The 25,363-nt window shown below is 55.6% G+C and overlaps 8 protein-coding genes across 8 annotated transcripts; 5 read left to right on the forward strand and 3 right to left on the reverse strand.

Moving 5' to 3' along the window:
* The first annotated feature begins 129 nt into the window (after positions 1-129).
* On the forward strand, positions 130-1,135 carry C8Q71DRAFT_479061 (uncharacterized protein). The gene is made up of 5 exons (XM_047918814.1): positions 130-159; positions 215-600; positions 671-682; positions 745-771; positions 830-1,135. The coding sequence occupies exons 2-5, from the start codon at positions 384-386 to the stop codon at positions 967-969; spliced, it is 396 nt and encodes a 131-aa protein (XP_047781794.1). The 5' UTR covers positions 130-159; positions 215-383; the 3' UTR covers positions 970-1,135.
* Positions 889-2,835, forward strand: C8Q71DRAFT_745997 (uncharacterized protein). The gene is made up of 3 exons (XM_047923047.1): positions 889-1,651; positions 1,708-2,244; positions 2,301-2,835. Exons 1-3 carry the CDS (start codon positions 1,301-1,303, stop codon positions 2,670-2,672), a joined length of 1,260 nt encoding a protein of 419 aa, XP_047781795.1. The 5' UTR covers positions 889-1,300; the 3' UTR covers positions 2,673-2,835.
* Positions 2,836-3,058: 223 nt separating this feature from the next.
* On the forward strand, positions 3,059-4,309 carry C8Q71DRAFT_479101 (histone-fold-containing protein). The gene is made up of 5 exons (XM_047918815.1): positions 3,059-3,296; positions 3,346-3,424; positions 3,483-3,608; positions 3,660-4,083; positions 4,135-4,309. The coding sequence occupies exons 1-4, from the start codon at positions 3,168-3,170 to the stop codon at positions 4,061-4,063; spliced, it is 738 nt and encodes a 245-aa protein (XP_047781796.1). The 5' UTR covers positions 3,059-3,167; the 3' UTR covers positions 4,064-4,083; positions 4,135-4,309.
* Positions 4,310-5,807: 1,498 nt separating this feature from the next.
* On the reverse strand, positions 5,808-9,059 carry C8Q71DRAFT_855432 (uncharacterized protein; the record flags this gene model as incomplete). Its single annotated transcript, XM_047927176.1, has 16 exons — positions 5,808-5,916; positions 5,977-6,512; positions 6,594-6,637; positions 6,714-6,795; positions 6,861-6,957; positions 7,012-7,048; positions 7,104-7,203; positions 7,262-7,363; positions 7,415-7,466; positions 7,516-7,680; positions 7,737-7,947; positions 8,004-8,082; positions 8,139-8,157; positions 8,211-8,322; positions 8,384-8,813; positions 8,919-9,059. The coding sequence occupies 16 exons, from the start codon at positions 9,057-9,059 to the stop codon at positions 5,808-5,810; spliced, it is 2,316 nt and encodes a 771-aa protein (XP_047781797.1).
* A 304-nt stretch (positions 9,060-9,363) lies between these two features.
* On the reverse strand, positions 9,364-11,402 carry C8Q71DRAFT_479209 (uncharacterized protein). The gene is made up of 5 exons (XM_047918816.1): positions 11,276-11,402; positions 11,159-11,222; positions 10,017-11,037; positions 9,783-9,816; positions 9,364-9,643 (listed from the first exon to the last, which is right to left on the reverse strand). Exons 1-5 carry the CDS (start codon positions 11,309-11,311, stop codon positions 9,539-9,541), a joined length of 1,260 nt encoding a protein of 419 aa, XP_047781798.1. The 5' UTR covers positions 11,312-11,402; the 3' UTR covers positions 9,364-9,538.
* Positions 11,403-14,219: 2,817 nt separating this feature from the next.
* Positions 14,220-17,800, forward strand: C8Q71DRAFT_702464 (DUF455-domain-containing protein; the record flags this gene model as incomplete). Its single annotated transcript, XM_047920251.1, has 6 exons — positions 14,220-14,491; positions 14,543-14,706; positions 14,763-14,929; positions 14,987-15,192; positions 17,149-17,160; positions 17,218-17,800. Coding segments are annotated over 6 exons (1,404 nt in total), but the record flags the coding sequence as incomplete, so codon positions are not given.
* A 1,354-nt stretch (positions 17,801-19,154) lies between these two features.
* Positions 19,155-20,503, reverse strand: C8Q71DRAFT_479299 (uncharacterized protein). The gene is made up of 3 exons (XM_047918817.1): positions 20,418-20,503; positions 20,158-20,354; positions 19,155-20,100 (listed from the first exon to the last, which is right to left on the reverse strand). Exons 2-3 carry the CDS (start codon positions 20,244-20,246, stop codon positions 19,338-19,340), a joined length of 852 nt encoding a protein of 283 aa, XP_047781800.1. The 5' UTR covers positions 20,247-20,354; positions 20,418-20,503; the 3' UTR covers positions 19,155-19,337.
* Positions 20,504-21,403: 900 nt separating this feature from the next.
* C8Q71DRAFT_893138 (uncharacterized protein) lies at positions 21,404-24,498 on the forward strand (the record flags this gene model as incomplete). The annotated part of the gene is made up of 4 exons (XM_047928701.1): positions 21,404-23,454; positions 23,508-23,772; positions 23,903-23,955; positions 24,101-24,498. The coding sequence occupies 4 exons, from the start codon at positions 21,404-21,406 to the stop codon at positions 24,171-24,173; spliced, it is 2,442 nt and encodes an 813-aa protein (XP_047781801.1). The 3' UTR covers positions 24,174-24,498.
* Between the last annotated feature and the right edge of the window lie 865 nt (positions 24,499-25,363).

The following is a 25,363-nucleotide window of genomic DNA, read 5'->3' on the forward strand; positions in this document are numbered from 1 at the left end:
ATCGCCGCTGTCGATCCTGAGAACCTTACATGAACACCCTTGAGTGCTCTTACAGTACGTCGATCATCTACATCCTGCCGATGACTTCCTGGCATTGACTTGCGCTCTCTCTTGTGCAGACTTCGATATTATCACTAGATGTGCGGAGGTCCCACCGTGGTTCGTGAATGTTATCCGAGTCTCAGCGCCTGATCTATTCAACTACATCTACAAGGCCGATACAAATTCCCATCGACGACTGACACCTCCTTACATCTGCTGAACAGGATCCCTCGTCCTTCGCATGACATCAGAACTTACCAGTGTGGCAGATGTATGTCAGCAAGTGAACCTCTTGTAATACGAAGATAAGGGCATATTCTCAAGCTTTCCGTCGCCGTTCGATGCTGGCGTTTTCGGTCTCAGGGCGGAAGGGAACTGTGCACGGGGACTACTTATACTGTTGTGTCGCATCTATCTTGCTCAGTGCCTTGTCTCTTGTCGCCATGAAATCCATCCGCGCAATCCTGGTCTACGTCCTTGCTCTGGTATCCGTTTCCACCGCCATACCCACCATCGACGAACGGGATTCCGCAGTCGCTGAGTATGTACGCGACATAGGTACGCCTGATACCTAGGTCGACAACACTCCGGTATACTGATGTATCTGCACTGTTTCTCATTCACGTAGCTCACGCGGATGGTATGCGCTCATACATGTCAAGCCCCGAGCATGACTTCGTCTGATCTATTGCTATTACGTAGAACTCGAGCAGCGTGGTCACGCTATAGGTGCGCTCTAATCTCAGAACGGGTTTCGCTGTGCATGAATTTTTATCGTCCTTGTCAGACCTCCCTGAACGTGACGTGCGCGAGAACTCTGTGCTCGAGGGACGTGCTGGGTCAACTTACGACATCATGGTCGAAGGTGAATTTGAATGGGCCCATGATTTCCACGGTGTTAACTTAGTATTGAACTATATGCGATAGGTGATGATGATGTGGAGTCCGGAAGGTGCGCTGCCTCGTCTCGCATAGCACTGTGTCGACGATCTGATTGACTGAGTGGTTCAAGTGCCGATATCTGACGGCCTGCAGTCTATCGAGTCTATATGCACTTTGTCAATGCCAATCGATGATCAAGGAGGCGACTGCTTTGGTCGAAAGGCTACGATGCTCCCGTTACTTAGCAGTGTGAGGAGATATTGTATGACGTCATGCGTTACATCGTTGTGTGAATAGGGGACCCCAGGTTTCTAGTCCGTCCTCCTCCTCTGCGCAGTTAATACATACTAAAGTCTCTCTCTACGATGCTCATATCATGTCTGAGGTGAGGCGTTTCCGTACTCAGCAATTCGACAGTGCAGACCGCAAAGGCCGCGATGCCATCTTCGGCGCGGACTACGTCAGTGCGGTGTCCGAAGAGGTGGACAGACTTGCATGTTCCAAAGTATACCTTGTCGTGTCAAGGAGCTTGGACACGAAGACAGACGTGGTGGGGAGACTGGAACAAAAGTTGGGCGGAAAAGTGTGTGGGAAGAAGGTCGGCGTGAAGAGCCACACACCGTACGACGAAGTACTGCAGATCGCTAAGGAGACGAAGGAGAGGGGTGCCGATATCATTGTCACACTGGGAAGCAGTTCGTACAGCGACGCGGCGAAAGCTGCCCTAGTAGGTGTCACATTATGTTCGCATGTATGCGGTATCTGAACAAACATTTGATGCAGATCGCGCACGCTTCTCTGCCGGCAGACAAGCTGGACATCGAGTCCATGGAGTCGCTCGTCGTAGGAAACGTCGACGAAAAGACGGGCGACATGGCGGTCCCCACAACCGTCAAAGAACCCACTCTCAAGCTCATATGCGTACCCACGTCGCTCTCCGCCGCGGAGTGGAACGCAAACAGCGGCTGCACAAACCCGTCCACGCACAAGAAACAACACTTCACCCACCCCGCTTGTGCACCTAACCTCATCGTGCTCGACCCGCAGCTTGCGCTCACGACTCCGCTCGATCTATGGCTGAGCACGGGGGTCCGCGCTGTTGACCACTGCGTCGAGACGCTGTGCACAGAGAGGAGCAGCGACGATGTCAAGCAGTCGGCAGAGGAGGGGTTGCGAGCCCTGACGGAGGGTCTGCTCAAGTGCAAGCAGAACGAGAAGGACGCCTCTGCGCGTGCAGAGTGCCAGGTCGGCGCGTGGAAGGCGATGCGGGTCATTGCGCACAAAGTTCCGCTGGGCGCGTCCCACGCGATTGGGCATCAGGTACAGTAATCAAGATTCACTGTTGAAGCCAACGCCTTCGCTGACTATGTGTCCAGCTAGGGGCATTCTGCGGCGTCCCGCACGGCATAACATCCTGTGTGATGCTCTCGCCGGTGCTCAAGTATAATGACACACACTCACCGTCCAATTCCCAGCTGCAACAGCGGGTTTGCGCGATCTTCTGGTCGTCTATCCCCGAAACCCTCGCGCGGGCAGGACTTGACCGGGAGCGAGCTGACGCAGGAGATCTTGTCAAGACTTTCGTCAAGGCTTTGGGTCTCCCAACGATGTTGACGGATGTTGATGTCAGTGAAGACCAGTGGGACGCCGTCGCGAAGGCATCGCTCAATGATGTCTTGGGAAAGACAAACCCAGTGAGGCTTGAGACCATTGAGCAGGTGAAAGAAATCCTCGCGATGGCGAAGTAGGTACCTGTCTATGCATATGGTCGTCGATGTATACGTCCAATGAGGCCATATCCGGACCATGGCTTTCCGTCTTCGACAATATTGATTGCTCATTGCATGGTATAATTCCATACTGCGAACTGCGGGTAACTCAGAAATGCCGCCTATGAACAATTCACTGTCTGAATTGAGGATTGCTCAGAGTCATGGTGCGAGAAGCATTCAGGCAAAGTAAATACGGTACGCGCCTCTTCAAAGTAGCGCTGCGTGTGTGTGGAGGAGGATGGGGGCCCATTTAGCACGGTGAGAAGGAGGAGGAGGAGGGTCCGTTTAGCCACCTGCGAGGTCGTGGGAATTTCCGCCGTCGCGTCCGACGCGCTTGTGGCGGGAGCGCGAGCGAATTCGCAGGCTCAGCTTCGACCGACGACCACGACCTCTGTAACATCCGCCACCATATCATTCATCACCTTTTCAAGTGCTCCTGCTTGCGTCCCACCACAACAAGACTGGGATACAATGGCAGGAGGTAGCAAAGAAGCGACTACGTCGGCCGTCGCCGCTCAGGCCCAGCAAGAGGCCGTTTCGGAAGGCATCGAGACATTCGAGTTGCCACGAAGTATAATAACTAAGCTGGCGCGTTCAGCGGTGAGACTTGACCTGCTTTGCTCTTGTGGCACCTCTGACCAACCTGAAGATGTCCGAAAACACCAAAATGTCCAAAGACGTCGTGCTGTCCTTCCAAAAGGCTTCCACCGTGTTCATCAACTACTTGGGTGCGTTGTATTGAAAGCTCTGAATGTTTTCTTTGCCTTGATCTGACGCGAGGTGCAGCTGCAACGGCTCACGAGGTCGCAGCCTCTAAACAGCACAAAAGTATATCCGCAACAGACGTTCTGAAGGCACTTGAGCTGGTCGAGATGGGTGACATGGTGCACAAACTCCAACAGGAACTCCAAGGTCCGTCATACGCATCTGCAACGGCGCCTCGTCTAACTACTACGATCTCAGTGTACCGCGAGGTACAGAAGACGGACAAGGGTCGTAAAAGTACGGGTGGCGCGAAGGGCAAGGGTCGCGAGTCGCAGGGCGAGCCACATTCCGTCTCCGCCGCGTCAGCGGCGAAAGCGAAACAGAATGCGAAGGAGAAGGGCCCGACGATCACGATCAGCCGTACGCAGACGAAGCCGTCACGGCGGGACACCGAACCAGAAGAGCCTGAAGAAGGTGCCAATGGAGATGTGGATGGGGATGAAGACGAGGAGATGGCGGATGAGGAAGAGGTAGAGGAAGAAGATGACATGGAAGACGAGGAGGTGGGTGACGAGGAGCCTGAAGACTCCATGGCTGTCGACGATAAAGAGGCTCAAGGAGACGGAGGAGGTCTAAGCGACGGATATGATGAGGAGGAGTAAGAGCTGGGTTACACATTGCGGTGAGGAAGCCGCTTCAATGTCATGTCACCATCTGTGCTCACCTATAGCAGCGTTTTGTGTATTAGATTATGCCTCTGAATCTTGGGATGCGTTCATCCCTCGACAGTATGGTCATGCTTCACTCCGTTTGTTCCAAGGATACGCCTACTGACGAAGTCCGTGTACCTCCTATGTCTCAGCACCTGACACGACAGAGTCAACCTGGCAATGGACATGACTCGAACATTCGGAGAACCCGTTCCTTGTACAGAAGGTTCATGCTACCAGCGCACGGAAACATTTGATCCAAATCGGCGACTCTCACTTCAGGATATACCAATCTTGGTTCGTTTTTAGACTGTAAGCTGCATAAACCTATATCATTCTGTAATGTGTGATCTTGCGCTGTTCTCTGCAGACCAAAGACGAGAAAGTCATCGAGGAGGTCGACGGTGCATTTCTGCCATCAGGGTACATCGTTAGATTGTATTCAGTTGAATGCCTATAGGCGGGAAGATGGTGTTGAAACGGGGAAACTGGATCGACATTCAGTGGGAAAGCTACGTCTATGGTTATGTCCTGCGAACATGCCAGTTCCCTCTCATTTGCGAGAAGTTTGTGGACTATGGAACTGGTTTCGCTGACGCGGCACTGTTGTTACGTTATGTTTTCGTGTTTGAGGAGTTGTTTATTCGTCAGGGTATGTCCTCCTGAACTCTACATGCTCAGCCGCTTATTGATGTCGAGAACCAGAGTCACCAAAGCCGTTTCACTCTTCTTTTGCTCTAACGGCCACTGTAGGCGCTAAACTCGCTCGTTAGTTAAGCTTCGTTTCCAGATTTCACTGTTGCACTCGAAGTGCCGCCAGTGCTGGCGTGCTAACCTTGCTCGTGTTGTGCATGTGCGGGTGCGCGTTCAACGTTCATGATCCCCCGAGAGTGTGCAATGAGACCTTTGTATTTCTGTGAGCACACTCTCCGCCGCTCGTCTTGTAATGCACATATACTACTAGCTCCATTACGGGTCAATTGACCACGATCTCTTCGCTCATGTACAAGACTACTAATGAGTAGCAACACTACTAACAAATGGAAACTCAATGTTGCACAGCTGATGCGAGATTGGTTTTGCATTCAGTCGCGTTTGAGTCGCGTCCCGCTCACTCCTGAGGCCTGAGGCCTGAAGCGGTAAACTAGCGAGATTGGTGCGGCTCCGCTGAGCCTTAGTGGTACACGGCACTCGCGCTATCAATCCAGGTCGAGGACCAAAGCCGTTGGCAAGCACGACATGGCGCCCCAGGAACTGGCTTATGACCGACAGCAGATACGCAGTCTGCTACCAGTGTATGTTCAGCTTATCACGTTCTCGGTTCTTGCGCCCATAAGCTTTGATCCTCGTAAAAATGGGCTGTGAGGCGTCGAGACGCCCACTGATACGGTTGCCAGTCACGATTGTATACACAGGGATTTACTGTACAAACCGACAGCGAAGATAGCATGAAATCAGAGCTACAATGTACGATGCTAGAGGGAACCCAGGATAGCGAACGATGCGTGCAGATGCACGACATGCACTAACCCATCTACAAGAAGAGACAAGATCATGCGAGCCATAGAGAGATGTGAGTGATTACTACGTGTGACGACGTTCGTGAAATTGATGTATGCATCTGGGCAAACTGGCCGGAGAGACTGAATCTTCGCTCCGAAACGGCTCGGCCTTGACTCGGACACGCGCCGAGGATCTATCCGAACAGACCGACTTCCGCAGTCTGGAGCGCACCGAAGTTCTGGCCGAATCCGCCCATGTTCCCATTCAAGCCATAAGAATCATTGTTCTCCGGCCAGGAGTACCTGCAACATCACCCCCGCTTCAGCACCTCGACCTCGTCTTCTCACGGCAGGCACACTCACCCAGGCATCATCATATCTCGCCAGTACGATGGGTTCTGCAAAGCCTGCAAGGCACCAAGCGTCTCGATACCCTGTCCTGCCACGGCACCGAAGTCGAACACCTCCAGCGGGCCCGTACCGGCAGCATACGCGGTGTCCTCCTGGTAGACAGGCTCTCCCTGCCCCGAACCAAGTATGAGGTGACCCTCGCCAGCGTAGCCCATGCTACCGCCGGGGAACGCAGTGTCACCCGGGCTTGTCCCAGCACTCCCGCTAGCTGAGAACGTGTGCGTGCTCCCAGATGAGCTGACCTGGCTGTGCGGGGAGACCTGTGAGGGAGGCGGCTGCTGTTGGGTTTGGATGCGGCCAGCAGTCGCGGTATCCCTCCGGTGTTTGGTTAGAAGTCCCGCAAGGAAGCGCGCGTGCAGCTTGGGTGTGTGCCGCTCGTCGATGGCAATCTCGGGGCTGCCTAGCGTCTGGATGAGCCGGCCGATCAGGTCGAAGATCTCAGACTCTTGGGCGGAGGTGATGAGCGACTTGAACTCGGGACGCATCAACTGTGTGCGTGTGTCGGCAGTAGACCACCCCGGAAATTGCGTGTGAGCTATGCGGCCGGGATATGACTCGACGTAACGTACCTTGAGAAGGAATGCAGATGCAAATGACGCGAAAATAAAATGACCTGCACGGGTTCAGTTAGCGCTGCGGAAGATGACCACCGGCACCGGGGCTTCGAGCCATATGAACAGAAAACGTACCGTCCGGCGAGAACCGCATATACCCGCTCGGGCATAGCGTATCGATCATGCACAAGATCACAGATTTCGCGGCCTGGAAACACTGTTGACGCGAACGCAAATGAACACTCGACTATTCTCCGCACTCAGTAGCAAAATGATGCAGACGTTATCTAGGACAGTCTGGTCCTCAGGCTGAATGCCGCGCTTGTACGCTTGCTGGAAGCCAAACGAGTACATGACGAGTCGCGAATAGCTCGTGAGGCTATGTAAGACATTGGTCAGAATCAGATATGCACTAGACAAATTGTCAACATACAAGGGGAGCAGTGACGCTCGGAACGCGCACGCAGGGTCTAGTCATAGCGTCAGCTGTGTGCAAATCCCAACTTGTACCACATTGGAGCTCACCCTGCATGTCAGTGTCATCTTTGAACCGCCGAGTCCATTCCTCGAAGTAGTGAGTTAGGCTCTCATCATGCCGAACGGACATTTCGCGGAAGTCGAGGTTCTATGGCATACCGATCAGCCACTCTAGCGCACACCACACCACCTCCGGCGACATATACCTGATTCAGCCCGGTAGGCGAATTCGGGTCTGAGTATATCTCCTCATGGAAACGGGCCATTATCCGCAGAAGCTGTGTATAAGATGACAGACCGCAGTCCCACTGCTCGTGCATAAGTACCACGCTATACCCGACATGTCCACAATTCCCTACCTGATGGTTCAACGGCGATCTCTTGTACCAGTTCTCGGAGTTGCGGATGATACTGCGGGAATCAACACCAAGCCAATCAAGCGCAAAGCCACCAGACTTACTAGTCCTCCCTAATCGTCGACGGCTTTCCGAACTGTGTGGCCATTGAGCGATCGAGGTTGTGGCATATCAACCAAAGTCGCTCCTGGTTGAGTATCTCACGCTTGTGCTGGTCGTTCCTTGGCTTCACAGTCGAAAGTTGGTGGAGATTCAAGTCGGTCGCAATCCTACCCAATCGGTGAGCAGCCGCGCTAGCAGGAGTCCCAGTAACTATGCTGCTCACCGGATCGCCAGACCGATGTACAGCCAGCTTCGATCCTCTTCCCACCTTCGTGCGGGGACTGCATAGGTGCTGAGGAGGATGTACGCTTGCGCAAGCTCGACCGACTTCCAGCCGTTGAGCAGGCCATCCGCTGCAGCACGCCGGGCGAAGTGCATCGCAATCGGATAGATTTCCGACTTGTCCTTGTAGTAACGGGAGGAGATGGCGCATACTACAGAAAAGGTGCGTAAATGGTAGGTCATATACCATAAAAGGAAATGCCCGTACCGACGGTGAAGAGGAACGGGCAACGGGCGAAGGTGGACTGGACAGTGTGGATTTCCCGATCAAGTAGTGTGACATGGACCTATGCAGACATGAGTACACATCGTACCACGGTCGAGGATCACTACTGTTACTCACATTCAACCTGGTGTAAAAGCTACAGACCGCTCAGATTCAGTACACGAACACGCAAACAAGTCTGGCACGCACATGTCGAAGAGCTTATCCACGTCGTCTGGTGTGACCAAACCATGGACCAGGATCTCAGGGGGGCTGTGGTTCTCAATCAACGACGCACGGATGGACAGGTCAAATGCAGGTCCTGTATGCACGGTCATATCAATCTTCTGTGGACATCAGCTCAACTGAGCCGTGACACTTACCCGGTAGGAAGTATGTCTCATTCGCCACACCCACTTCCTCGTTCTCGCTCCCCTCAGCACCCGCCCGTTTCTTGCCCTTCTTGGTCTTCGGGTTATCCAGCGAGAGGTGAGCAAGCAGACCGAGAGGAACAGTCGCGTCTGGCAAGGCCTGCAGCTTCGCCTCCGCCTCCGCCTCCGCGTCGTCGTCGTTTGCACTGCCACGTTCCGTATCATCTTCATCGTCTGACTCCTCGTCGCCGTCGCCCGTACCAGGGCGGAGGCGAGAATCGATCTTGAACGCTTCCGTACCGCCTGACCTTCCCGCGGCCTGCACGCTCTCTTCGAGCCTATCTAGCCATGCAATGACATTGCGGTTGTTGTGGTCCGAAGGCGACGTCGCCATACGGTAGGACGCGATCGAAAGCGGAGTCGCCGCATAGGGGTTGTGCAGCTACACCACGGCAGCGAGGATGCACGCCGAGGACAGAAAAGGGCAAGTTCGGGAAGTCAGCAGACGCTCAGATGTCCACACGTGGAGGTGAGAGGTAGCACTTACCTCGCGGAGCAGCTTCTCGATGATGATGTCTTTCTGGCGGATCTGCGCAAGCAGGTACTCGCGTTTGCTGGGTGAACCAGGCGATGGTGAGCTATCGTCGCAAGGAGGGTCACAAGCAGACGGAGAAGGCGAAGGCTCCATTGCGATGGAAAGGCAACGACCCAACACCCAGACACTATCAATGCTAATAGCTGGACGCACAGCCAAGCGCGAAGTACCTCGGCAGCCAATGTCCTCCGATACTTTTAACCCTTTCAACCTCCGCGTCTGATGCAATCGATAATATACGCAGGAACGAACCTGCGATTGAGGCTCGCCCGGACGTTCGCCGCCCCCTCGCTGCAGCCATCGACCCACCACTACATCGTCACTGAGCCACACCGGCGAGACACCCGCCGAGCGCACCAAAACGAGAAAGGGTGAAAGACAGACCGTAGGTGAACGAATGTGCGCACTGACAGAGCGCTGGAATGATTCGCGCCTTTCTCGATGTGGCCAGCGAGACACGAGACATGCGGCGATACCGCCAGCCGATGGCTATGCAGGCATAGCGTTGGGTACTTGGGCAAGCCCCGGCAAGTATGCCACAAGAGAGAGCGATGACAGAACTCAACGAAGACTCACTTGGGTGCGTTACGAGGCTTGCGGCCTTCGACTATGCAGCTGATCCCACCGGCTTTGCACCGCCGACACGTGTTGTCGCCCTTGGGGAAGTCGCATTTCATCTAGACACGGAAAGTCATTCCGAGTGTCGAAAAACGCGACCGGGGGCGCCACACGCCGAAGAAAAGGTCAGGCGAGCACATCAATGGAGGGAACGAACGCCGTAAGCAGAGCACGAGGGACACGGCAGAGGGTCCGTACCTTGAGCTTCTTGCAATGCTTGCACGCCCCGGGACTAGTTCGCAGTAGCGCATCGCAGCGAAGGCCGCACCGGATGCCAGGGTGGCCGGACGTGGGGAATTGCGGCGCCGGGGGGTGGCCATAGCGGACAGCGTGAACACGGATACACGCATTAGCACGCGTGCGCATGGAACAGAGCAAGAATAGGAGCGAAGAGGATCAGTAAGAGACGAGAATGTGAATGGAGACACCTACAGTCGCGTCGGGCCGCCGTGCCCGCCTGATGGCGCCATGCTCACATTGATGGCGAAGCTGCCCATCTCGTCGTCGTCGCTGCTGTCGCTATCCCTCGGCACCCGCGCGCGCTTCTTGCCCTTGTCCGGCGCAGACGCCGTCTTCTGGCTCGCCGGCTTCGTCGCACTCCCCTGCTTGCGCGTCGTGCTCTGCGTTTGTGACGTAGTGTGCTCGCTCTGGCTCTGGTCTGCACCCCACGAAACGGGCGAGGACGAGAAGCTGTTGATATCGCTCGTCGGCGTGCTGCCCGTCGCGGTGTACGACGACGGCACGGGCGCGGGCGCGACGAGCTGGTCCGGATGGCGGTACTCTGCAAACTGGAAGCGCTGCTGGGGGATGGAATCCACGGTCGGGACCGATGGCGCGGACGATCGCGTCTGCATGCCCGGTCGCGCGGGTGCCTGTGGCTGCGCCTGCGACGGCTGCGGGTGAAACAGGTACTCGTCCTGCGCGGGGAAGTTGAGATGCGGCTGCTGCTGCTGAGAGAAAGCCGTGCCGTCGGGCATAGACGACATATTCGGAGGCGTCACGCTCGCGTAGCCGCCACGCCCCGACGAGCGCGGGAGGCTACGTTGCGGGCGATCAGAGGACGTGTTCATGGGTGTTTGTTGGGAATACGCCTGGTTAAAGGGGTCGTGGGTGTCTGGCGCGTACTGCTGGTATCCGTACTGGCCGTGTCCCTGGTCCATCGGGACGGCCATGCCCTGCATCGGCTGCTGCTGCTGCCCGTACTCGAGATGGGGCACGCTGCCCGCCTGCGCGTAGCCAGCAGCACCGGCGTTCGCGTACTGCCCGCCTTGGGCGAAGCTCTCAGCCCACGCGTCGTAGTCCGCCATGCCACGCTGGTCCTGCTGCTGCGCTGACTGCGCGGGATCGTAGAACATGGGCGGCGCGCCGAACATCGGGGGCTCTGGTGTCGGGTGAGATGAGGACGACGTACTGCTTGCAGGCGCCCAGGTCGCGACACCCTGGTTGCGGTAGTCTGCAGATGTCGAGAGTATGACACCGGGCGACGATGTAGACGTTGCAGGGTCGGGCGGGATGGTGGCGGTCGGAAACGAGGTAAGTCCAGCGGTCGGAGGCAGAATGAAGAGAGTGCGCACCTGCGCCTGTCTGCGTCCGGGGTTTATCACCCCCGGTGGACAGATTAGGTTGCTGCGACTGAGTCTGATGGCGATGGAGCGTCAGACGAGGATCAAAATGGTGGAGAACATACGAACGGGGAGACGGGGAGGATGGAGGTGGCTCTGCGACATCGAGCGTGCTATTGCGCACCGCGCAAGCTTGCGCCGGCCACGAACAGGCGATGCAGGGTCCGCTGTCGACGCTGGGTGGCACCGCTGAACAACCGCTATGCAAATATCCAAATTCGCCGGAAGAGATGACAGGAGATGGCAGGAGGGCGCAAGTACGCTCGCTGCACAGCCGCCGGATACTTCTACTCGCCCCAAGTATGTCGATTTCCCTGGCAGTGTCCGGACAACCAGAGACGTGACAATCTGACGCTGTTCATGACTGCTGACAATTTGTCTGAGAAGGTCGATTTCCTCGTCAACTGTCTCTGATCCTTCCTCCATATGGTCACCAGCGCTGGCGCCTGCCGGCTTAGCCGCTCAATCAACTCTGCCTCGAGCGATCTTTGTCCTGAAAGCAGGTGCACCCACAACGCATCCCGATCTCGTATGCAGTGAATTGAGACAAACAGGAATGTATCGACAGCGACATCACAGGGGGATGAATATGACATTACATGACATTCGACAGGTTAGACAACGTACGACGAGGCGACGATCTCGCTCGTAGGAACGCTGCGCAGTGCGCACATCCTGATGCAAGCCTGATCGTCAGACCGGGGCCCGAGTGGCTGCACACTCCTTGGATATTGGTCTTGATACGCGTTAGCAGTCCACCTGTGTTCGCCCAAACCCTGGAGCTTCCCACAAGGCCCGGCTTGTAAGGATCATGTCTGAAAATGTAGGTTTCGAGAAGCCTAACAAGGTTGCTAGGGATCCCATGCGGTTAGCAGCGCAGAGTGTGGTCGGCCGCGGCGATGCAAAGGTCGTCTGTGGTATCCTGGTCACTTCGGTCTCCTGCAACACAGCCGCACAAGTCCAGGACACACCTGCGTGCGCTACGACACGGACTACTTGCACGTGTTTCAGCGTCAGGCCTCTTAAGAGAGGGTGGTCCGCGGACAACGGGGATACTGTATATGCAGGTGGAGGACTGTCCCAGAACATGGTCACAGCCTGAACGTTGGCTCACGCGCCGGTGCACTAGTAGGAGTACAAGCATCGAGTATGACCACATCTGTAATGTAGATCAACATGAAGTGGGACTTACGTGGTCACCGAAGCACGGTGCTGACACAACATGGAAGGCTCGCCGTCGCGAGCTGTTCCACCTCTTGCCGAAGTTCAGTACAGACGATGTACGTACGAAGCGTAAGTTACCGACGGGGCCCGCGACCAGAAAGGGTTGAACGTTGAGGAGTTCAGCATGTTAAGCGGCCGTCGACGAAGCATGGCTCGAGGCTCTGCCTATAGCTATGTGCCGTGATATATGGTCCGTCCAGGATGCTTGGGGGATGAACTCTGCGAAGGCATCAGATCTAGTCAATGTATCACCTGTGTCACAGCCATGCTCAATCCGAGAGATCGGTGCGGCCGTCCGACCTCCTCGCGAGAAGTAGCAGGCGCTACGATGTGTACGGTCCAACTCTCGCGCCACAGAGCTAGCCAGACACTGCATAACCTTACCTCTTCGCTACTTTGACAGGCGATACTAGGCCGATGCGTCGGCACGGCGAGGATGGGGTCCATCCAGATGTGGGAAGTCCGTGGTAGTCGCCAATGAGAAGGTTTGTTGAACAGCGGAATACCACCCGCGCACAACGGTCACCGCCTTCGAGCCGGTTTAGGACGACAAGACCCGGCTGACAACCCAATATTATGACAAGCATGTGGACTGTGACTGTCACCAATGCAACGGATGTTGTATAACCCTTTCATTTGAGAGATATTCCGCGGGATGAGACCCTGATCAGACCCATACCTGGTGAAGGCGTGTAGATCGGCTGACATTGTCCCGAATCCGAAAAACGGTGCACTATTGATGGAATGGAGTTACTTCTCCTACACTTACCAGTCCACTGAATGACAACGCGTCGCAGCCTTGACCCGGGGTCGAAAGCGAGGAAGTATGGTCCTCATTCGGCATCCTGGACTTCTCCAATCAACGACACCGGGCCAAGTCGGGCATGCGAGGGTATCTATTATGTCAATATGTCACGATTTGAACTTACGGGAAACGAAGAGGAAGCCTGTCATGTCCATGGAATGCGATGTTCAGGCGTTCGGGGCCGATGCGCAATCGCGATAAACTTGAAGTCGTTTGCCCCCGTAACGTAAACTTGCAATATGCGAGACGGCGCCTTCACTTCCGCACCTCTGTCCCCCTAGGTTGTTCTTCTTTGCAAGCCAAGCAGGTGTGACTTAACTGAGGGAAAGACGGTGGAAGAGTCGAGGAAACCTGGATAGAGGAAACGCTATAAGCCAAGCGCGACACAGTGCCCGGTGAGTGTCGGCATTGACCGAACGGACTTTGCCGTGCCTCACCCAGAACGTTCAACGTCCGAAGATCGCGAATGAGACGAATTCGTCTCTCGGCTCTACTTCGACTGGATACTACCAAATTATGAGCTGTACTTATATATTTATACTTGAAGCGAATCGTTGCCCATTATGTGGAAGATGATCCTGTTGGCTAAAAATCGTGAAGTTGATCGCATAAGCGCCGAAGTGACAATCCAGGTGCACGTGCTTTCTCATTATGTCAGCATCAACGAATACTGACACTGACAGTGAGTCCGACAAATTCAGTACAGTACTACTTCACATCATACTTACTGCTTGCGTACTGCACGAGAATATCGCGAGTCCAAGGTGCATTTATCTAGCCTATAAGTGGTGTCGAATAACTGCGTGCTTATCAGGACTACTAGTACTTACCAGTTGGTTGGCCGAGAGTACTTCAGTTCGCTACCCAAATTTGTAGTGAAACAACACCCGCAGAACCTGAGGTATGCCATCGGAGCCGCCCGGTTACCTCCTGTGCGTCCTATTTCAGTCAGCGAAAACTGCTACCTGATGTAGGAGGAATTGAAGGGTGTCCCCTCTAGGCGAACTGTTGTCACATTCGAGGTTCTTTCTCAATCTTCGTTCCGCGCAAGGAGATTACCATTCTCTGATTCTGTTCCGACTCTCGTCCAACCCCACCCACGAAGACGCTTCACCGGAAGATGCAGAAACCGAGCGTATTGACAAGCAACAAATATACGCCATGGAGGCGACGTGCCCTCATCTCGGTGCAGACATGTCTCACGCAGAGATAGAAGAGTGCGACACCGGCCTCGTTGCGGTCTGCCCCTGGCATAGGTACTGCACCGTGCAACGCCTTGGTTCAAAACGTAACTCATCCGATGCCAGGTATGATTTCGATCTTCGCACCGGCGCCAGCGAGACCGGTTTAAAGGCATGTACCTATGTGGTTGACGTGCGCTGTGACGACAATGGTGGCGAGACGGTTTGGGTTGAAACCCCAGACACCGGCACAAACTGGAGACTAGTCGAGCTCAGGCCCGTCTCAGAAGGTACTTGGTTCTGTCTAGAGATGATTGCTCTTCTGCTTAGCGCTTACGGTGGTCAGAATTTGCGGATCCGCCTCCGCCACCGGATCTTTCGCGCATGACTATTGTGGATGAAAACACCCAGTCTCCGGTTGTTGAGGAGAGCGTAATACCGAGAGAAGGGGCCCCGACCACGCTGATGCAATGGGCCGTTCTCATTCTCAACACGGCAAACCCGAAACTGAAGGTATGGCCGATCAACCCACATTCGTGACATGTGGTAAATGTGCTGATGGCGTTCTAGGTTGAACGCACTCGGCATGCGGTACATCTCTTCCGAACGGGACAACTGAAGTCGATCGGGCACCGCTCCTCTAGTGCACCAAGGCCGCCAGATATCCCACCGCGAGAGGAAGCCTTCGCACGAAATACCGTCGACCCTGGCAAGGTGGGCAAGCGCAAGAACAGAGCAGTTATGCTGCATGCACTCGCAAATATAGAGCAATGGGCGTAAGTATCTCCGTATCTATATCTATAACATTATGGGACGACGGTGTTGCTGTGGCGCGCGTAACGCACATGGAAAGCACATGGCGTCCACGTTCGCCGCGTGGCCTCAGCCACCTACCGGCCGGGCGGGTCGGGCGCTTTCTCCTCCCCGGCGCCTGCGACCCCGCCCGAGCTGTCCCCGAGCGGGATTTCCGCGCGCAATGCAGGACAACTCAGTACCGGGAAATAGGACCTGTGAGTACTGAGGGTAGTGGAAAAACAGGACACATCAGTACCGGGCAATAGGGAATATCAGTACCGGGAAATAATAGGATGAAACAGTGGTGATATTCAAAACATCAGATCATATTCAAGAAGACAATTGCTGAATGTGTACCACAGGCCAGGAAACATTCAATTAAAGTGCAATCACAAGACTGAACATATTGTGAGCACCGGGAAATCAGTACTGGGCAATAGGATATCTGAGTAGTACCAGGAAAATGATACATAAATACCAGGACAATAGGGAATATCACACCAGCATCAGGAAATAGTAAGAAATGTCAGATTATATTCAACAAGACAAAGATATCACTGAACCACAGGCCGGGAAGCATGAAGACTAACACACAGCATTGAATGAACGAATGCTGCCAGCCCCTGGCAAAGCCATGGGCTGGCAATGCCCAAACATATAACCTTCAAAGTAACACAAAGCACAGAATGAAAGAACTGCCACCAGACCTGAGGCGAAGCCCAGGTCTGGCATTGCCTAAGCATGAAATCTTAAAGGTAACATGAAGCACAGAATGAAGAAATCACCCGCCATGGGTTGGCAATGCCCAAGCATATAACCTTCAAAGTAACACAAAGCACAGAATGAAAGAACCGCCGCCAGACCTGAGGCGAAGCCCAGGTCTGGCATTGCATAAGCATGAAATCTTAAAAGTTACATGAAGCACAGAATGAAGAAATTGCCCCGTAAACCCGTGGCGAAGCCACGGGTTTGCGATGCTCGTCATAAAAGAATGGGAGGTCGGGGTCGATGTGGCGCGAAAAAGCCACGAGAAAGCCACATGGAGCGCACGTTGGCCGCGTGGCAAACCATGTGCGCCCAATCCTTACCACTCTAACGGGCCCAGCGCCTTCCGCTTCCCCGGCGCTTGCGCGGTCCCTGCCCGACGCGTCCCCGACGCGCGCGAAAGGAGCGGCGGGACCTTGAACGGGAAACCCCTTCGGCAAGTCAGGACATTTCAGCGGGTTTCCCGAGGCGTCGCGGCGTGTGTGATGGGCAACGGGCATGATGACGGGAGGTAATGTTGACAGGAAAGCTGCTCTCGGGCGCCCTCCGCTCACCAGTGTATCCTCGCCCGAGGTGTCCCCGGGAAACTTGAGAAACCCATTGGGAAATTTCTTGAGGTGTTCCCGAGGCATCGTGGCGGGTGCAAGGAGGTAAGTACATAACGGGAACCAATATACACACCAGGATATGCCCTCGGGCGCCCTCCGCACTGCAGTTCAAAGGAGTAACATGTAGCATTGAGTACCGGGTACGCCGCCAGCCTGTGGCGGAGCCACAGGCTGGCATGCCAGAGCATCTATTCCAGTAGGTACACAAAGCATTGACTAACGGGTATGCTGCCAGCCTGTGGCTTCGCCACAGGCTGGCACGCCAAAGCATTTATTACAATAATTACATGAAGCATTGAATTTTCAAATCGCCTGCAAGACCCGTGGCTTTGCCACGGGTCGGCAATGCACAAGAATATAACCTTCATAGTAACACAAAGCACAGAATGAAAGAACTGCCGCCAGACCTGAGGCGAAGCCCAGGTCTGGCATTGCATAAGTATGAAATCTTAAAAGTTACATGAAGCATAGAATGAAAAAATCGCCCCGTAAACCCGTGGCGAAGCCACGGGTTTGCGATGCTCGTGTATCGTCACTTGAAGCTTGCTGATCTCATTATGCCAGTATTGACCTGGCGTAGGTACACGCGTCATATCCGCATATCATGTCTGACGCCGCATTACGTCCCTCAAGATGGGACATCATGGCTAGATATGGGCCAGAGCACCCTGATCTTCCGCCGGCATTCTTCTCCGATTTCGCCAAAATGGCACTGGACGAATCCAAGCACTTCTCATTGCTGACATCACGTCTCTCCTCACTCTCCCCCGACACTCCCTATGGCTCACTCCCTGTCCACGCATCCCTATGGGAATCCGCTCGGGTTACATTCAACTCCCTGCGCGCACGGCTGGCCATCATCCATTTGGTGCACGAAGCACGCGGGCTCGACGTCAACCCCGGTACAATCGCGAAGTTCCGCCGGGGAGGCGATACGGAGAGTGTCGACGTGCTAAACATAGTCCACAGGGACGAGGTGACGCACGTCACGACCGGGCACCGGTGGTTCACGTGGATATGCGAAAAGCAGGGCGTTGATCCGGTGCAGACGTTCCGCGATGAAGTGAAGCGCTGCTGGCGAGGCGACGTCAAGGGTCCGTTCAACATCGAGGATAGAGAGCAGGCTGGTATGACGAGAGACTTCTACGAGAATCTGAAGGGAGAGATGCCGTCGGATTGGGATCAGCGACATCTGGAGACGAACACAGCCACGTAGGTCGTGTATATGTAGGAGGTGTTGGCGCGATTTATTACACACTAAGCGGTATCTTGTATCACTGACTCTTTCTTGTCACCGCTGGCATACCGAGACGCTAAGCGTCAATCGCGGTCCCAAGTGTTTAACTTCCAGTACGCTTGACGACGTTTTGGCAGCCTGATTGTACGACCAATGACAATTCATTGCTATGGGTGGGTGCGTACTACACTCTCTACATGCGATAGAATAGCAACACACTAATCGAGCTCGTCCAAACTCACTCTTCACCATCACAGGATACTCGCTCGAGCGCAAATGCAAGAGGAATTTGCCATTAATGTCGCCGGCCACCGTGACCGCGGTACTGCTGACATTCTTCCAGTTCACCTTGCGAGCGATGAGTTCGTTTGTAATGGCGCTGGCGAACAGCTCCTCATCAAGGTCGCGGGGGGAAGCGCCTCGTCCTCGAATGCTCGAGCGGTAATTGCGCTTGCCGCCTGCACAACGGGTGCCGCCGTGCAGCAGGTGAAGCTGGCACCTCCGGTCGCGCGGCGTCTTCCGCCGAGGCGTTCTAGCGCTCCATGCAATGTTCCATTATGTGCACGGCAGCAGGCTGTTCCTGTGTTCAAGATCGTGTAGGATGTAGGACGCCAGGAGAGCGTCGGAAGTACTGAAAGGATGGTTGGTTATCCTTAGTCGAAGGGAAGTAAGTGACGACCACCACTGTGCCATCGCAGTTCAAAAGGCTGAGCGCACCCGACGTCGGAAACGGAATGGAGGACTAGACGATCAGGAAGTCGCATCGTCTCATCATATCTTCCTTCGACATATTACTACTATTATATGCATATCCGGTGAATTCGTTGACATCTGTTTGGCATCTCCCACATGCACATTCACCGTCTTCGCCTTTCCCTTTATGTTCGACATTTAACTCATCTGATGATGACCTTCCCTTTCAAGGATAGGTTCATCATGGTCAGCCTCATGATTTGCCTTAGCTGCTTGCTAGGAACCTACTCCTCCTCGAGCTCCGCAGGGGCCCGGGCAGCTGTTTGTCGCCCCTTTGTGTGCGCAAACACCGACTATCGTCACCTCCGTCACCTACGGTTTTCTCATACTCGTTCAAACAACCTCTGGGCAAGCTTCAAGCAAGCCCTACCGGCCAGGCGGAGCGAAGCGAAGCAATCCCTTGTAATACTTACCCGCATGCACTTGCAGCGTTGAGTGGCACCCGGCGTGAGCCACCACCGTCGCTGCCATAGGCAGTGAGGTTTTCAGGTGAGGTAACGACGGTGGGAGTCAACAAGTTCGACGGAGACGGTCGGCGACCACGGAGCAGCCATTTGGCCGCCAATTGTGGACCTGTGTGGTGACACGCGCATAGGTACTTTTGGATATACGATATGACTCATGGGAATGGCTACCGAATCCATGATAATAACAATCGCATTCTACGAAGTCTACACGACGATTGACTTATCACACTGTAGTACACCTACAGGTTCAACTCGATGTCCTCTGTGTCCATCCGATATCAATGTGCTCCAGTCGCTCAGTCCAGCTCGTCGATGACCATGGCGTCACGCGCCATCATGAGCTCGTATGCGCGAGCGAGCAGTTCATCGTCCTCGCGCTTGAAGGGAATGAACTTCGCGACGCTCGCTATGTCGCCCACGACGTTTCCGACCTTGCCCCAGTTCACCTTGCGTGTCATGAGCTCGTCCTCAATTGCACGAGCGAGGATCTCTTCGGAGTCTTCGCGCTTAAAGGGAATGAACTTCGCGACGCTAGCTATGTCGCCCACGACGTTTCCGACCTTGCCCCAGTTGACCTTACGCGCGACGAGCTCGTCCACAAATGCGCGGGCGAAGAGCTCCTCATCGAAGTCACGGCCATACAGCTCTTCTTCCTCGAAAGCGCGGGCTTGGGCTGGCTGGCTGGAAACACCTGCGGGCTGAGGCTGAGTTTGATCCTGGGTGGCGCTGGGGCGGGCGGGGTGCTGAGCAGCATCGTCGTGGCCGACGGTGCTCATGTGGTGACCCTGACCCTGACCCTGAGCGGCGGTGCCGCGCTGAGGGCGACGCTGCCCCGTGTGACGGTACGAGCCGCGGAGGTCAGGCTCGCCGTACTTGTGCTGTCCCTTGCCGTGCTTGCGTTGTCCGTATCTCTGGCCACTCTTGTGAGCCGCCTGTGCATGTTCGCCGGTAGCGTGCATGTGTGCGGCAGAACGGTGGGGCGATGCGGTACCGGGTCCCATCGGGCCAACTTGCTCTGGGTGCTCGCCATCCATAGGCGCAGAGCCTGCAGGTGTCTCCCTAGTGAGTGGGTGTACTCAGTCACATGGAGTGCATGATAAAGGATACAGTACGCACGGGGCCTGGGTAGGAGCAAGAGGAAAAGCGAACGACGGCGCGAGGGACGCAGCAGCAATGAGGAGAGGGAGGATAGTAGACGTGCGCATCGTGACTAGTTGAGGAAGGGATAGGAGGGGAAGGGAGAGAAGTCGAAGGAGAACGTAAGTCGTGAATCAATGGATCGTGAAGAGAGAATGCGATTCAAACAAGCTAGGCTGTGGCAGAAGGATGGTGTATTAGTATAGTTCATTTCGACAGCGTTTGTCAGATCCACTCACCAACCAGCACCTAAGCTTGAGAGGCGAGCTCAGAATGTTGAAAGAACGAGGGGAATTGAGCTGAGGCATTCGAGTCGACAGACCCCAGAATTTATAGACATCGAGTCGTGACAGGCTGCCTACTGACGAACAGCCACCTCGGCAGCGCCCCCCTCCTGGATCTATCTGACGAGCAGGATATGTCGGCACATCATCATTCTTCAGCTTTACGAAACGCATTGCCCGTACACGATGGCATAACATCAACTGTTTCCACGACGTACTTGAGGTCCAGAAATAGATAGCACACCGCCACAGCGCCCCTAGTGCCAGCGGTTAGTCGTCCAGTACGACGTATGCACCCATCTCCATTCCAACAGCACAGTTCATGTCAGCCTCGATAAAAAGTTGAACTGTTCAGACTTAGACTACGTTCGAAATGGAGGAGGTTGCAAACACATTGCTGGCGTTTAATCCCACGAGGCACAGACTTTCCTGATCGGGCAGATGCAGTCCTCCAGGTCGCTTCCCACGCCACAGAGTTCGTTCAGCGCTCTATACGCGCTCTTCTTCGAACCACTTCAATTTTAGTAGATTTTAGTCCACCTCGTCCAACCCACTTGCTTACAGCGCAACGCCTGGGATATCTCGCGAGTTTATGGCAGGCAACGGAAGCGGGTTTTATGGCGCGTACTGCACAGGACTGTTCGAACTACGCGCTCTCACAATTTACTAGTCGACTGGCGACTTCGGATGATCTTCAAGTCCCAATTCACCATGGCCCCAGTACAGCGTCTTCGTCCTAGGAGTACTCATCATCTGCTCGGGGGGGGGCAGTGCCCGGGATGCAGTTGTCAGCCGCCTCGTCGTGAAATGGCCGGTCCAGCCCAGTTCGGAATGTCAGCCGAGATATCAATGCGCCCCGCAAGCAGACGCAGCCTCAGCCCACCCGACCCTGTTCAGACTCCTAAGGTGCTCTTGATTCAACTTGGAGGTGCACGCTGACTATGGCGTCCACGAGCAGCTACGACTATTGGTGGCCGTATCCTGCGTGGGGCGCGACGACCGCCGAAGGCGCGGCGACAGCTGTACCTCTTGCATCGACCCCAGCACCATCTCTGGTCACCATCTCCGTGACTGATTCTGCACTGTCATCTGTTGTTCATCCAGTCGCGACAAGTTCTGCCTCGACAACGTCGTCCGGCTCCATCATCAGGATCACGGCGCTGCCGCCCTCCAACGGCACTTCTTCGCAGAAATCCACGGCCTACTCACACTCAGGGTTCGACATAGCGTATCTGGCTCCCCTGTTTGCTGTGCTGGCGGCCATAGCTGGGGCTCTCTTCACATGGTACTTACTCCGCTGGCAAGTACGACGTCGCGACAAGCAAGGACACGGCTCTTCGATCTTGCACTCTGGCCCGCGCTATGCTCCTCCACCGGGCTTCACCGAAGACAGTGCACCGCAAGGCAGTAGCTCGTCTGGTTCTGCCACCGAGAGCTCGAAACTTCTTCGTGGCCGCACGGATTCAAAGAAGGAGGGTTGGCTCGCGCGCGCTTTCTCTCGATCGAGCCGTCACTCTCAGGCTATGTCGGCGGCGGCTCCGGTCACACCGATCTCTGTTGTTGGACGACAGCTCTCGTCGCGTGTCCCTCGCACGTCGATGAACAATCTCTACTCTGCGGTCGAAGATGATGCCAACTCGGAGGACGCGGGGGCTATGCCCATGGACAGCAATGGGCCTGAACGGTCGGGGACGCGTTTGCCTGGCCAAATCGCCTCGCCGGAACTGCTCAGCCCTGGGGACGACGATGTGCCTTACGACACGCTGCGACACAAGTCCATCCGGCGCGCTATCATGGAACGGCTGAAGTTCGGAACTCTGCGTAGGCCTGCCAAAGACAAGGCAGAATATCTTCCAGACGTGGAAACGGGTCGGGTGCCGGGCACACCTGTACGGCGTGTCAGCTCAAGGCGTGGACATCGGCGGAACGACCCGGACTTCAACGTCGAGGACTTGCAGCGAGCGGGCTCTGCAGGCAATCCGAGCCGGGCGAACTCCCTGATGCGCGAGATGGCCGGCCGGCCGCCCATCCTCTCGCCGCCTGGATTCAGGATCATCGAAGAGGACACGGAAGCCGACATGCACGGCGCTGACCACGAACACGGCCACCTGTTGGGCAGGGACCGCCTCGAGGACGGATCCGAAGGCGGCACGCCTGCGCGCGAGAACCCCGCCTGGAAATGGATCGCCTCCTGGTCGCCCTCGCCGTCGATCCGCACCGAGGACTCATACACCGCCCTCCCTGTGAAACGGAGCCCGACGAAGAGGTCGGGCCCCGTTGCGTGCGCCCCCAGCCTCTCACGGACGGATGAGTACCCACCGGTCGCGCCTCCCCTGGCGCGCGTCGACTCGTCTGTCCTGCCGTCGAGCCCTCCGCAGGTGATGTCGCCGCCGCTGCACTCTCAGCTCTTCTTCAGCGAGTTCGGGTCGACGCCCTCGCTCGACCTGCAGGTGTCTGCGGATCGGTACAACGCACCCGGGGGATCCGCACCAACTCCGGAAAGGCGTGCCAACAAGCTCCACACGAGGAGGGAACCAGACCCGCTTCCGTTCCCGTCCACCAGCACGTCCTCGCCCTACCGTGGGAGGCTGAAGAAGCCCCACCACTGGCACGTCGTCCCGCTGAGTCCTCCCATGCCATCGTCCCCCGAGGTGGTCGCTCTGTACCACCCCCGCCACGCCCCCGACTTCCCTGCAACTGCAAGCCCTGCTGCGGATGAGAAGGTCGACGCGGAGAGGCTCCTCGTCAGGCAGTCCGCACTGGACAAGGTGGGCGAGATCGTCTCGCGAGGCCTCAGCCAGCGGGACCTCGCGAACGCGCCTGGCACCGGCGAGAGCATCGTCGAGGTAGATGCGCTGCCCGGTCTGGCGGCGGACCGCATTACGCGGATGGAGGCCCGGGATGGGTTCTCGGCTGCTGCTGCGATTGGAGATGGCATCGAACAGAGACTGGGGCTCTTGAGGGCGGAGGAGTCCGCGACCATCGAGCGGCAGTGAAGCTCGAACTCGTTGGACTCATAGATGAGATCTGTACGTCTTGTGTCAGTGTTCTCCGATGCTATTTGCATGGCTTCGAGATCCTAGATCGGTTGATTCAGAGTCAGTGTTGTGCCTCCGACCGACCGACCGCAGTTCCTGCGTTCAGTGTTGTGCCTCCTGGCCGGAATCCGACCAAGTCGACAGCTCCGACTGACCGGTCGGAGATCCGGCCATTCCGCCCGCAGGAATCCAGGAATCCACGTGATATGTCGCCGCCGGTGGCGGTCGTCCGCGCGCTGGTATGTAGCACTAAGCAGATGAACATCGAACGGGTACGTTTGCGGTGGAATTGCTCAGGATGGAGGGGCTTGTGGGGTCAGCCATAGAGTACAGTATACAACAGATAATGCACCCAGGAATGAGCACCATTTCGCCTGCACTATCTGTCTCACCCCTCGGCAGCCAAGTCCAGCAACAGTCCGAAATGGCGAGGTCGGCAAGATGTGTGGTGCCGCGTGAGCCTGGAACGGAGATGTCCTCCCAGACACAGAGAGGATCTGAGCTTTCACTTTGGAGGAAATTTGGTGCAGGGAGAGGTTCCTCACGGCGGCATGCTCATTTTCGGCGCGATCGCGAACAATTTGCGGTTGCGACTCGCAGCCTCGGAGGTGTTGGGGGCAATTCTCGCTACGGCTCTCGGACCAGTGGTACTGCTGTGCACTACGGTACCTAGGATGTGGATCGAGACTCCAAGCTACAAGAAATCAATGCATATATCAACTACAGTAACCTCTCACTTATGAATCTACGATAGGCCACCTGGTTGTCGTCAGACTGCCGATGAAGCAGCTGGCCCAGCTGCCTGTCAACACATTTCTTATATCAGACTTTCACCTGTCTTCCTTTGGTGCAGCATTCGTGCGAGTTCCTGTTGTATGCCATGGGGTGATCATAGAAGCAGATGCACCTCCAATTCCGGCTTTGAGGAGTGCCCGTTGAGCCATCTCCTTGGGCACTAGTATCGGCCATGAGCAGGTTGCCGTCGCAGCACAGACAAGAGATCAAAGCGATCGAGTATATTGATAATGTCCTACGCTACATCGCGCAAAGGACAACGCGTAGACCACCGTGACGCGAGTCACGCGACGCGCGTCGCGCACCGCGGCAGTCGCCCGTAATCGAGTCACATGCCGGTTCTATTCAGCCAATCAAAGCTGTGGCTGATACGCCTGGGAAAGACGACAGCTGTCGGAAATCCGACAGGATCAGTTACGGCTGCCGGCTCCGGCCATTCCTGAACGCAGGCAGTGTTGTGCCTCCGACCGACCGACCGCAGTTCCTGCGTTCAGGAATGGCCGGAGCCGGCAGCCGTAACTGATCCTGTCGGATTTCCGACAGCTGTCGTCTTTCCCAGGCGTATCAGCCACAGCTTTGATTGGCTGAATAGAACCGGCATGTGACTCGATTACGGGCGACTGCCGCGGTGCGCGACGCGCGTCGCGTGACTCGCGTCACGGTGGTCTACGCGTTGTCCTTTGCGCGATGTAGCGTAGGACATTATCAATATACTCGATCGCTTTGATCTCTTGTCTGTGCTGCGACGGCAACCTGCTCATGGCCGATACTAGTGCCCAAGGAGATGGCTCAACGGGCACTCCTCAAAGCCGGAATTGGAGGTGCATCTGCTTCTATGATCACCCCATGGCATACAACAGGAACTCGCACGAATGCTGCACCAAAGGAAGACAGGTGAAAGTCTGATATAAGAAATGTGTTGACAGGCAGCTGGGCCAGCTGCTTCATCGGCAGTCTGACGACAACCAGGTGGCCTATCGTAGATTCATAAGTGAGAGGTTACTGTAGTTGATATATGCATTGATTTCTTGTAGCTTGGAGTCTCGATCCACATCCTAGGTACCGTAG

Source organism: Rhodofomes roseus (assembly GCF_022264815.1).
Source record: "Rhodofomes roseus strain CIRM-BRFM 1785 chromosome Unknown C8Q71scaffold_5, whole genome shotgun sequence".
Classification (NCBI taxonomy): Eukaryota; Fungi; Basidiomycota; class Agaricomycetes; order Polyporales; family Fomitopsidaceae; genus Rhodofomes; species Rhodofomes roseus.

Excerpts from the sequence above, each read along its gene's own strand:
- C8Q71DRAFT_479061 (XM_047918814.1), top strand. The coding sequence starts at position 384 with ATGCTGGCGTTTTCGGTCTCAGGGCGGAAGGGAACTGTGCACGGGGAC. Across the intron at positions 772-829 it reads GCAGCGTGGTCACGCTATAG|ACCTCCCTGAACGTGACGTG; the intron begins GTGCGCTCTAAT and ends CGTCCTTGTCAG.
- C8Q71DRAFT_745997 (XM_047923047.1), top strand. The coding sequence starts at position 1,301 with ATGTCTGAGGTGAGGCGTTTCCGTACTCAGCAATTCGACAGTGCAGAC. Across the intron at positions 1,652-1,707 it reads ACGCGGCGAAAGCTGCCCTA|ATCGCGCACGCTTCTCTGCC; the intron begins GTAGGTGTCACA and ends CATTTGATGCAG. Across the intron at positions 2,245-2,300 it reads CCCACGCGATTGGGCATCAG|CTAGGGGCATTCTGCGGCGT; the intron begins GTACAGTAATCA and ends CTATGTGTCCAG.
- C8Q71DRAFT_479101 (XM_047918815.1), top strand. The coding sequence starts at position 3,168 with ATGGCAGGAGGTAGCAAAGAAGCGACTACGTCGGCCGTCGCCGCTCAG. Across the intron at positions 3,297-3,345 it reads CTAAGCTGGCGCGTTCAGCG|ATGTCCGAAAACACCAAAAT; the intron begins GTGAGACTTGAC and ends ACCAACCTGAAG. Across the intron at positions 3,425-3,482 it reads CGTGTTCATCAACTACTTGG|CTGCAACGGCTCACGAGGTC; the intron begins GTGCGTTGTATT and ends CGCGAGGTGCAG.
- C8Q71DRAFT_479209 (XM_047918816.1), bottom strand. The coding sequence starts at position 11,311 with ATGTCGCAGAGCCACCTCCATCCTCCCCGTCTCCCC. Across the intron at positions 9,817-10,016 it reads CACGGCGGCCCGACGCGACT|TCCCGGGGCGTGCAAGCATT; the intron begins GTAGGTGTCTCC and ends ACTGCGAACTAG. Across the intron at positions 9,644-9,782 it reads AGCATTGCAAGAAGCTCAAG|ATGAAATGCGACTTCCCCAA; the intron begins GTACGGACCCTC and ends TTCCGTGTCTAG.
- C8Q71DRAFT_479299 (XM_047918817.1), bottom strand. The coding sequence starts at position 20,246 with ATGCGCACGTCTACTATCCTCCCTCTCCTCATTGCTGCTGCGTCCCTC. Across the intron at positions 20,101-20,157 it reads CTTGCTCCTACCCAGGCCCC|GGAGACACCTGCAGGCTCTG; the intron begins GTGCGTACTGTA and ends CCCACTCACTAG.